General features: G+C 39.0%; 1 protein-coding gene across 4 annotated transcripts in view; it reads right to left on the bottom strand.

Annotated features, from left to right (window-relative positions):
- The window catches only part of SACS (sacsin molecular chaperone), a 96,279-nt gene that overhangs the window by 12,958 nt on the left and 71,763 nt on the right, over nucleotides 1-11,558 (bottom strand). For 3 of the 4 annotated variants that reach the window (XM_075592245.1, XM_075592246.1, XM_075592247.1), the window contains 3 exons: nucleotides 7,983-9,465; nucleotides 7,544-7,635; nucleotides 2,616-2,642 (listed from right to left, as the gene is read on the bottom strand). In XM_075592245.1, the coding sequence (XP_075448360.1) occupies nucleotides 2,616-2,642; nucleotides 7,544-7,635; nucleotides 7,983-9,465 (1,602 nt within the window). The remainder of the gene's footprint in view (nucleotides 1-2,615; nucleotides 2,643-7,543; nucleotides 7,636-7,982; nucleotides 9,466-11,558) is intronic. The other variant, XM_075592248.1, reaches the window with a different exon arrangement.

Raw genomic sequence — 11,558 nt, 5'->3', positions numbered from 1 at the left:
CTCGATCTCCCTGTTCCCTCTGCCCTCCCATCTGTCTCCGTTCCCCCTCCCATCTGTCTCCGTTCCCCCTGCACTCACGCTCCATAAAGCAGCAGCTAAACCAGTGATTCCGCCCGTGACTCTGCTTCCTCCGCTCTCCTCCCCCCTCCCTCCTCAGAGCTCTGCGAAGCTTTGCATGTTATGTGAACTACGGAGCAACAGTGAGGGGAAGGAGAAAATCTTCTGCAGCAATCTTTGCGTGTGTGTGTGTGACTGTGTGACTGTGTGACTGTGTGTGTGTGTGTGTGTGACAGTGTGTGTGTGTGTGTGTGACAGTGTGTGTGACAGTGTGTGTGTGTGTGTGACAGTGTGTGACTGAGTGACAGTGTGTGACTGAGTGACAGTGTGTGACTGAGTGACAGTGTGTGACTGAGTGACAGTGTGTGACTGAGTGACAGTGTGTGACTGAGTGACAGTGTGTGACTGAGTGACAGTGTGTGACTGAGTGACAGTGTGTGACTGAGTGACAGTGTGTGACTGAGTGACAGTGTGTGACTGAGTGACAGTGTGTGACTGAGTGACAGTGTGTGACTGAGTGACAGTGTGTGACTGAGTGACAGTGTGTGACTGAGTGACAGTGTGTGACTGGGTGACAGTGTGTGACTGGGTGACAGTGTGTGACTGAGTGACAGTGTGTGACTGAGTGACAGTGTGTGACTGAGTGACAGTGTGTGACTGAGTGACAGTGTGTGACTGAGTGACTGTGTGTGACTGAGTGACAGTGTGTGACTGAGTGACAGTGTGTGACTGAGTGACAGTGTGTGACTGTGTGTGACTGAGTGACAGTGTGTAACTGTGTGTGACTGAGTGACAGTGTGTGACTGAGTGACAGTGTGTGACTGAGTGACAGTGTGTGACTGAGTGTGACTGAGTGTGACAGTGTGTGACTGAATGACTGAGTGTGTGACAGTGTGTGACTGTGTGTGTGTGAATGCGTGTGTGTGTGTGACTGAGTGCGTGACTGACTGAGTGCGTGACTAACTGAGTGAGAGAGAGTGCGTGACTGACTGAGTGAGAGAGACTGAGTGAGAGAGAGAGACTGCGTGAGAGAACAGAGACAGAGAGACTGACTGAGTGAGAGAGACTGCGGGAAGGAGGGAGAGACTACGAGAAGGAGGGAGCTGCTATACAGTACTGACCCGCGTGCGCGCCTCTCACCTCCTTGCTTGCTCCCATTCATTTTATTTGAATAAAGCCTACTGTATTTATTTTGGTTACAAATGCGTTATTTACATCAGTTATGCACATATATGACGATTGCAGTACAATACATGCATTGTAAAGTGGAAAAAAGGTAGTGCTTCACTTTAAGTAAATTTTCACTTTACATACATGCTCCGGTCCCATTGCGTATGTTAAAGCGGGGTATGCCTGTATATCATTAATTTTATAGTTCATTTAAATAGCCAATTTGAAAGTGAAAACACATTCTTATTTTCCCATAAGAAATCTGGCCAATATTATATCTCGTGGACCTTTCCGTTCTGAATCCTGGCTCCTTGAGATTTTAGTGGTTCTGAAAGCTTGCAATCTCCGTTAGCCATTAAAATGGATCATTTTTACCCTACATTTGTTCTTATGTTTGCATGAAAAACAGTGATAATTCGATGGGCTAACATGGTGCCACTCTCTCTACATGCATTCTTTCCCCCCAAACCCAAGAGAACACATACAGTAAGAAAGACAGAAGACACAGACTCCACCTAAAGCCAAGCAGTTCATTTTCTTCTCTTCTCTCAAATGACCAAGAAAACATCTCAAAGGGGAAGCAAAGGAAGTACACTATTTTTATATGTGTATCCTCTCCTGCTTGTAAGATCCAGACTGGGTTATATTACAGTATATACATTATGATAAACGGCTATTACAATATTTGCAAAAAAAATTCAAATTGCCTCCAAAAAGAAACCAGACAACCACCCGTTTCATTATCATTACAAAGTGCCTGCATATTCAGACCACATTTTCTATTTCTTAACTTTATTGACTGACCATTATAAAATATACATGCAAAAACCATTTCAAACACTTCAAACATCATGCAAACACACCTTTGTATTCCAGTCCTGAATGTCAAAATATAATTTTGAGGCATTCATTTAAAGAAGGCTTTTTCTATGAAAATAGAAAAGCCTCCAGTTAAGTTAGACATGATAATAAAAAAAGCTAAAGTTTTGCACGTTGCAAATTAGAGTAAAAATATGATAGCATCTCACTCAAACAAAATCAATTATTTTCAGTTCTTACATTTAAAATTAATGTATTTAAGAAATAAACATACTACTATCATTTTCAGTTAACTTTATAAATAAATATTATGGGTTATATCATGAGGAAAATACTCAAAAACAAGCAGCTTGTTCTTTTTTTAAGTAAATAGGTTCTTTCATTAATAGAAATTATACATTCAAAAACAGGTATGTTAAATTGTTAGTTATTTGGGATTACAAAACAGTCTTGCAAGCTATGTTTCTGTTAGCTTGTTCTACAAGATGTGTACTGTAAATAAAAAGCAAACACTTAAAGGTTTTAGATGCAGATGAACGTCACTCACTCAAAGCATACAACAAACATACCTGCATATCCCCATAGGAGCTGCTGCGCTATAATGCAATAAATTATACAGTTTAAGAAACAACAACAAAAACGTATATTTCTAACCGTAAACGCAATTTTATTGTATACACATTCCCATGATTATAGCAAGTAAGCAAATATAGGTGTTCAACACATTTATCAATGAAACATTAAAAAGAATGAAAATGCACACACAGGTCTCTGACCAAAACTTCTGTTTCCATTGTATTTTACCATTAGGTTAACTAAGGATACATTTCTGATGGAATACACCATAATCATGTCAATTTGTGTGTTGCGGTTTGGAGTGGACAATTTAACGTTTACTATGTAATATGTAGTTACAGTATTTGTGCTATGATTTGTTTGATGCAGATTACTGATCGTTTTTAAAAATGTGAGTTCTTCATGGTTGAATTTGTACATGACAGGAGGCCCGACCGAGTATGCTGCACTAATGAAGAGGATTGTAAGGTCTCAAAAACGCGTATGCACCTACAACTAAAGAAAGTCTATGTAACTTCATAAAAAATAGCATAAACTACAATAAACCCTACAGTACATCTCTACAGGTCCAACACATAGCAGAACTAGGCTTGCAGTAGTCTTTTAAATGTTACCCTAGTAACTATATGAGCACATACTTAATTTTACATAAAACAATTAATTTAAGACCTAAAAATATATTTAAACCTATATGTAGTTCAACAAATAAACCACAGAAAGCCCTACTCTGTAACAGTGCCAATCTGGTGGCTATTTCACAATTTTTCTGGTGTGCAATATAAATCCATTTTGGATTTTTTTTATCTGAACCCTCAAAATCTATCAAAACAATTTATCCAAACCATATTTGGATACAAACGTTCTCCAAAAATGTCATGTTTCAGCCTCAGACAATGCAGAATTACACGTTAGGAGCAATAGGAAAAAGGGACTAAAGTTGCGGTGCCTCTTAACACAACTGTTCACACAACCTACACACACCAGATGATGAGCACAGGCAAACATTTTCCCTATCTTTGTCTTCTTTATAGTCCTTCTATTTGAATATTTTCAAAAGTATTATTAGCTATATTATGTGACAAAATATTAGAGTAATAATGCACTGTTTCTATGTTTCACCCTTAAGTTTATTTGATCAATTCCTAATTCTATTTTCAGGACTATCTAGTGTCACTTATGAAATTGGCTTTCTCCATTCTACACTCCGTGGATTACCTGAGGGGTTCACAACTCCAGTCCTCAAGATTCCCAACAGTTCAAGTTTTCAGGATATCCCAGCTTCAGCACAGGTGGCTCAATCAGTGGCTCGGTCGTACTGAAGCAGGGAGATCCTGAAAATCTGACATGTTGGGTGGACTTGAGGACTGGAGTTGAGAACCCCTGGATTACCCCATTAATGACGTCGTTCCCTTACTGAGCTCTTTTTTTCCCAACCCTTGCCTTTAAGTAAATTGTCTTTACCTCTACTAATATTTATCATTTTACACTAGAGAAAATATATCCCTGTATACAACTTAGGTTCTTTTCCTCCATGTTCAGAGACCAACAGTGAGTTTCATTCCCTTAGCTGCATCCGTAGCATTACTGCTATTCAATTTGATAGTATGAAAACCTGCTACAAGGGTTTAATAAGGTCACTTTTAGAATACTCAACCCGTACCACTGACATCTTATTATCTTTCGCACAATTATTAATTTTACCTATTCTGAATTTGAGAATTACCACAGTTAATCCATCTGATCACCACAAGGGGTTACATTGTTAATAAATGTGATGCTCACAATCTAGAATTGCTACGTTTGTAATCACAATGATACATTTTGGGATCCCTTCACTTTGGGATGTGCTATATGCAGCTTGGTATGGTACTGTATTTTGCAATCACACTACCATGTTGAAAAACAGCACAAAAAAGAGTGACTTTACATGTATGGTTTCTTTTGTGATCAGAGTACACACATTTCATTACTACAAATAGGTGCACCTTGTCAAGTGATAGAAGACACTTTCTCAATCAAACAACATCAATTCCATATTGTTTAGGTGAAATTGTCCTTGAAGGGATATATAAAAAATAAATACCTCCCAGTTGCATTTACATTTGTCGATACAATTTTATTTACAAATACAAAATATTACTTTTCATTTACAGTGAAAAAGCCCTTTATTATTAAATCGCGTTGCCATGCTTGTGAGAATATCCTGCCTGCTCGGGCTGCCAATGTGTACCTCCAAATCCAATCAAACAACCCTGAAATAATATGCTCTAAATCAGGGGTGCGCAAACTTTTAAGTTTGTGCACCCCCTCTCTCCGCTCCCCCTTGCCTACGCCACCCCTCCTCACCTGCACTTGGGCTCCAAGCATCATATGACATCACGACGTCATGTGACATGTTGCCATGGCGACGCGTCAGGTAAGAGCTGGCTGAGAGCAGGCAAGTGAAATTGCAGAGGCCTTGCGCATCTGCCGGCATATAATTTACATGCCTGGGGGAATAGCGCGGGAGCTCTGCAACCGCGCACCCCCATAGAAAATCCCGCGCACCCCCCAGTTTGCGCATCGCTGCTCTAAATTAACTATCAAACCCAGCAATCTATCCTTCCTTACCAGTTAACCCACATAACTATCAAAATGATACAGTAGTTCATAATGACTAAGGCCGGTTCTATAGTGCGTGCGCGAGCTACGGTGTGTGCCCGCGCGGCAGTTTTAGTTGGCTGAGGTTAGTCAGCCATTCTAGAATGGTGCCGCGCGGACGGCAGGGAGCGTGGAACCGGCCGACAGGGGGGAAGATGAGAAAAAGAAAGAAATCGCGCCGCTACTGTCGCTGAAAATTTAAGTACATATATATGTGTGTGTGTGTGTGTGTGTGTGTGTGTGTGTGTGTGTGTGTGTACAGTACAATGTTATTAAAAAAATTATTAAAGGATTCATTTATTTATTTGAAAACACACACACACACACACACACACACACACACACACACAGCACCTTACAGTCGCGCACAGTATACACACAAAACATGTGCGGCACGCGCCTTCGCACAGGCACACGCGCGCACTCCGCACACAGTATATAACAGCCCTAAGGATTTCTCTGCTTGCTTGCTGAAAGTGTTATTTGTATGTAAATTTTGCACTGTTTAGCCAAATGCAGATACCAGTGTAAAAGTCACATGCCATTTTAGGGGCCACTATTTCTCTATAGAAATATTAACAGTAAGCAATTAATTTTATTGAAAGCGATATATTTTAATAGTATGCAATGTCATTTGCTATACATTTTCTAGTAAAAATCCTATACTTTTGCAAACTAATTAGAATGGTATGGTCACATGGACAAAAATCTACATGGGACTAGCACAAAACCAAAGCTGAGCTTGTTATAATAAATGGTGTACGAGTTTCCAGGACACCACAAAACTGACACAGAAGTAATACTAAAGCGAAATGCGAATACAAACATGTTCTGTTACAGTCCACACTTGGCATTCAAATGGCACTAAAGAAACAGTTAACAACTGTACTCAATTTTATCATAATGCTTTTTAGCAGAGTACATTTTTACCAAACTTTTTGCCTTTCATGCAATGATTCATACATTTACTTTTAAGCTGCTGTTTCTTCTGTAAACTCGGTTAGCTGGTAAGCATCTTAACAATTGTCATTCGCTTATCCACTTTTTCTGGAGCAATAATGCAGCAATGAGACTTTTATGTTTGACCAGGTTAACATCATTGTTATCGCTAAATACATAGCTCAAAAGCATACCTGCCTAAATATATTTGACTCTCTCAAATACTTGCTGCAAGCTATGAGTATTGCCGGGGATAGAAGGAATGGAGTGTGGGCGAGGAGGCATGGAAGCATTTTTGGAAGGAGATAGGAAGGAAATGAAAATGTTTAAAGAACCGGAGGAAGCAGAATTGGGGCTGTACAAAGGGTGAGGAAACCTCATGTTGGTTGTACCTGGCACAGCCCATGGACTCACAGGAGGTTAAGGCCTGAAACCGTTCACTAAGCAATACCTTAATAACAGAATTCTATCCAATGCTTGTGAAGTAGCCACACAGTTTGTTGCAAAGCTTGCTTGTTAAAATCTGTATCTATAAGTTATGTCCTTAAATAAACTGTAAAATTATATAGGTGAATTAAAAAAAGTGCCGAAATTGAATTTAGTTAAGGATCTAACATGATGGGGAAAATTATCGTTATAATATTGCACTTCAACTACTTCTACAAAGAACAAACTACAGCTCACCCCCCTTATAACGCTGTGATTGGGGTCCAAAGAATCACATTGCGTTATAAGCAGATCATGTTAGAAATAATGTACAATTGTATGCATTGTACAATAAAGTATTTAAGATACCAATAATAGCATTTCAAAGTATTCATCAATACGAAAATTGGGAGCCACGCTTGCATCGCGTTATAAGCGGATTCGCGTTGTAACGGATCGTGTTATAACGGGGTTGAGCTGTACATGTAGAAATAATATTTTTTTGTGGGAAGAATCGATGCTATATTTCAAATGCTATATTTTCATTAAATAATAAGTGTATGAGATGGATATTTAAATACAAAGGAAATGGCAATAAAAATAATTTATACAGAGAAGGGGTCACAGGTTGGCCACAATTATGAAAATCGGTCTCTAATCTAAATACAGTATGCCAAGCATTGCATTGAACAAATTATATAATGTAATGTAAATCATTTCAGGCTGGGGTGGGGAAAGTTGTGGAAGAAGTTATTTCTTAAAGACAAAGTTTGGTTCGCAAACAGAGACGTTTCTGCATTATATACATTTTGAAAAAGGGTTAGAAAAAAAAACTATTGAATTTAAAGAACTTTACTGGCTGCAAATTAAGTGGAACCACAAAAATCTCTAAAAGGAACCATACTCCTGCTATTACCTCGACTTTTAGAAGCATTCTTCAAGGCAGTTAGAATTTCAGGCTTCAGGTCTTCAGAAAGAAGTCTTCCTTCCAGACCTGGAAACAATGTCCTAAAAGACAAATGAGAATTGATTACGTATTCAGCTTCAATTACTTTTCACATCTATTACCAAGCATATTTAGGCATGCTCTAATTTCATCCCACTAAACTGCCTACACAACAGTATTATTATTTTTTTTAAGACTTCTGTAGCCATTCAATAAAATCTATCACATTATTACTCTGTAACCCTCATTCTGTTTGTTTGTTGTCAATGCAATCTTAATTTATGAGTTAAGATAGAAATATGATTGCTATTCCCATATTCATTCATATAAAGGGATTCAAAAGAATGACAGCAGGAAAAAGAAAATGTGTTTTTCAACAGTATATAATGATTTATAATGAAATCGGTACCTTGGGTAATCCTCTGAGGTTATGTAAACTATATCTTTATCTGATACAGATGAAGAAAAAGGAATGAATTTTCCATTTTGTAAAGGAAGCAGTTCGAGTCCAATAAGTTCACTATAGGCTTCGTCACTTAGTACAAAGTCAAGAAGGTGAAGTTTCTCATCAGCAGGTCCCTTGTGTCCACATTTCCTCAACACCTGACGCAGAAGTGCAGGCGTTACCTTCTTCACTGGTTTGGAATTATTCTCAGAAAATTTGAATGCAGCCGCAACATTAGCTGGCACTTTAGCAATTTGAGTTCCTGAGATCTGGAGATAGTTCAGGATCGTTTTTGTGTACTCTTTGTTGTCATCCATTTCTGAGAAGTTTACCTCTGCTTCCTTCAACCAACTGTTATTGGCTGAGTAAATAACTGCATTCTGGAACAACTCCTTTAGCAGAGGTTCTATGACTGGTTTCCAGTGTACCCGTATTTTGTCCACATTAGGCCATACTCTGTAGATACTCTCTGCAGAGAGGGGAAAATCTGAATTTTTCTCTGTCTCCATCCTTTTGATAGCTTCCAAAATAAGATTGGCAAATGCTTTTGGGACAACATTTTTCACAAGAAGTTCATTCCAAAGTGCAGCAGGATCTCGCCACTGATCCAATTCTCGCCATTTGATGCTCCTACGGTTATCAGTTAAGCCAAAGGAGCCACTGATGTGAACAGGAAGACCTGTCTTGCTCTCTTCCCCAGGAGGTAAAGGAAGAAAGCAAAAAGCTCTCCCTGAAAATTCAGATACTGCTCCCTTTCCATCTCCATTGCTGCAAAGGGGCATGGCAATTCCAATTGTTGGAACAAATTTTAAGTCATCAGCAAGACTGTCTAATTCACTGCATATGCCCCGGCCTCCTACACTGTTGCAAACCAACCAAGATGACTTATGTGCCTCCTTGGCACTTTCATCCTCTACAACAATGTTTACATGATAGGTTACACAAGTTATAATGTTTTTAGGAACTCCTTTACAGTAGCCATCAATTGCAGTTTCAAGAATTTTGATGGAGTTGGGTTTGTCATGTTTCAGTGATTTGTTGTCACTAGCTGTCACACGAAATATAAGCTTCTCGGTCCCATCAGCCTCTCTAACATGCAACGATACATTCTGAACACTTTTTAGGAAAAGAAGTACAGTGTCTGCATCTGCCCTAAAGGACTCATATAGTTCAAGAACTTTTCTCTTATTGTACAAGTTATGGCTTAGCAAGGAAGGTTGAACACGAAGAGGAAATCTAAAAAAGGTTCCTGGAAAATAGCCATCAGCAAAAGTTTCCTTGGTGCTCTCAAAAATACCAATAAATGGTGCAAACTGGTCCACAAGTTCATTTATTTCTGAGCGGTCATTTTTAATGTTCCAACACTGGCCTGATTCATGGCGTCCAAAAAGGGTTTGATGTGGATCCAACATTCCAATTTGATCACCACTGAAGATACTGGGAACATCTACACATAAAAAAAAACAACAATAAAAGCGAAATCAGTACTGAGAATCAGCATCAACTATCAAGTTTATAAACCAGAAAGGATGACAAAAAACACAGATAGTTTACGTAATCATAACTTAAATCGCAAAGTCCATCTGCGGAAGTGCTCCCAACTATGTAAATATAGATGGTTGCATATAACAGAAAAGCAGGAAGTGATCTGCATGTAACTCTTCCAACTGAGATCTCAGTAAAGGAAAGGAGAAATACAAAAAGCGCACAGTAGGCAAGAACAAAATATTATTTTCCCATAAAAAACATCACATTTGTCACTTCCAGATAAGCAAGTTGTAATGGGAATCAGCGAACAGCCTCTGGGTTCTTAAGTTTCCATATGATACATATTGCATGTGGCTCTGCAGGCTACAGTCCTGCTGTGTTTACAGACCAAGTGTGATTGAGTCTGGCAGTCGGCATTCCCACGTGACAATGTAAAGACAACGTGACCTCAATATATTTCATACTTTACATGCTATTTATTAATTGGATTTCCCTTATAGTTGTTTATGACCATTGATTATTAATTAAGCTAGTTATCTGTAAGGTTATAGAGACATGAACCCTTAATGAAGGACTTGAGGCTGTAGACACCTTTCCCAGTATGCATTGCAGATACTGTACCTGTCGGTCCTCAGAGCTGAAATAAAAGTGACTCGGTTCTGGGAACCACCAGCTTTCATCCAATCACAAAAAGGGAGGGATGCAGAGTGTGAACTGCTCCTTTAATATAGCCCTCAAGTATAGCCCATGAAATCCCTTGACAATTGTAATGGACAAACATAATTAACAGATTTAATACATGCTTGTTTTGTGTGTCAATTCCAAAAACAGTGCCTTTCTTCATTTAAATGCTAACGTAGCATTTTAGGCTCAGTGATAAACATTTCCACTTCTGGAAAATGAACACACAAAAAGTGTTTATAATATAAATAAAATGTATAGAAGACCAAGGAACCCACAGCACTCTACAGTTCATCAATAAAAAGTGTGTTTATTTACTTCATCCAATTAACAAAATAATAAAAATAGGCAACGTTTCATGCTATCCTGGCCATTTGTCAAACACCTACTGCAGTGCAGTATACACTGCCACTTTATAGAAGAGGAACAGGCAATATTGGCACCAAATCGTTCTACTTCCAGTATATGGTGGCACAGGAGTAACATATAAAAAACATTTTAAACACAAATATGCAGCCCCCTCAGTTAAGCTATGGTGTCTCAATAAGGACATGCCTCACATATGTCACACAGAGCCAGCTGCCGCCCTGGAGAACATCAAAATAAAAGCATAGGAAAAATAGTGCCCGCTAGCTGCTATACAGTTATAACTCCCCACCCATGACTAATAACATTACCTATTAAGCAAGCAATTAGAGGAATTAGAGGAGGTTAAGTACTGTTTAAGGGTTTTCATAGGGCCCTGCATAGAAACAGTAAGATGCATCAAGCCCCATTGCCTGTATGTCTTCCATACATAACCCCATCCATCCACTGTTAGCCCTTACATATAATACAAGACCGGAGCAGGGAGAAATTCAATGCACATCTAATGTTTATTTTGTTTAATTGTGCATTTTTTCCATCACAAATCTGCAAAGGCACTATTAGCTATTAGAGCTTTTGCTCATTTGTATGTGTTGGTGGAGGGGGGTCTAGAGAAGTATGGGGGTAGTTGCCCTGGTTACAACCACTAAGGTAATGAAGTGGTTAACTCATCCTACAACCCTCCCCGGGGCAACTACATTACACACTTCACCCACCCCATTAAAACACCAGTAACCGCATAACTACCTTAGCGGTAGTAACCGCTAAGGTAATTAAGGGGTTAATGGTGTTTTAATGTTTGGCCATCGGCCCTTACAGGTTTGGGCAGTAGATGAGAAGGACGCCTTCATCCTAGCAGTGGTAAGTAAAATATTTATTACTTTAATTTGATATGTATTTTACTGTTTTGAATTGGAAAAAGCGCTAAAAGCCATATTTGGCTACTAGGTCATTTGCCCATTCCTTTGTGGGGGAGCTATTTGTTCAGGGTTGAGGGAGTGGGTG

The sequence above is a fragment of the Ascaphus truei genome, chromosome 3 (assembly GCF_040206685.1).
Source record: "Ascaphus truei isolate aAscTru1 chromosome 3, aAscTru1.hap1, whole genome shotgun sequence".
NCBI lineage: Eukaryota > Metazoa > Chordata > Amphibia > Anura > Ascaphidae > Ascaphus > Ascaphus truei.
This window is presented reverse-complemented; position numbering and strand designations above follow the sequence as displayed.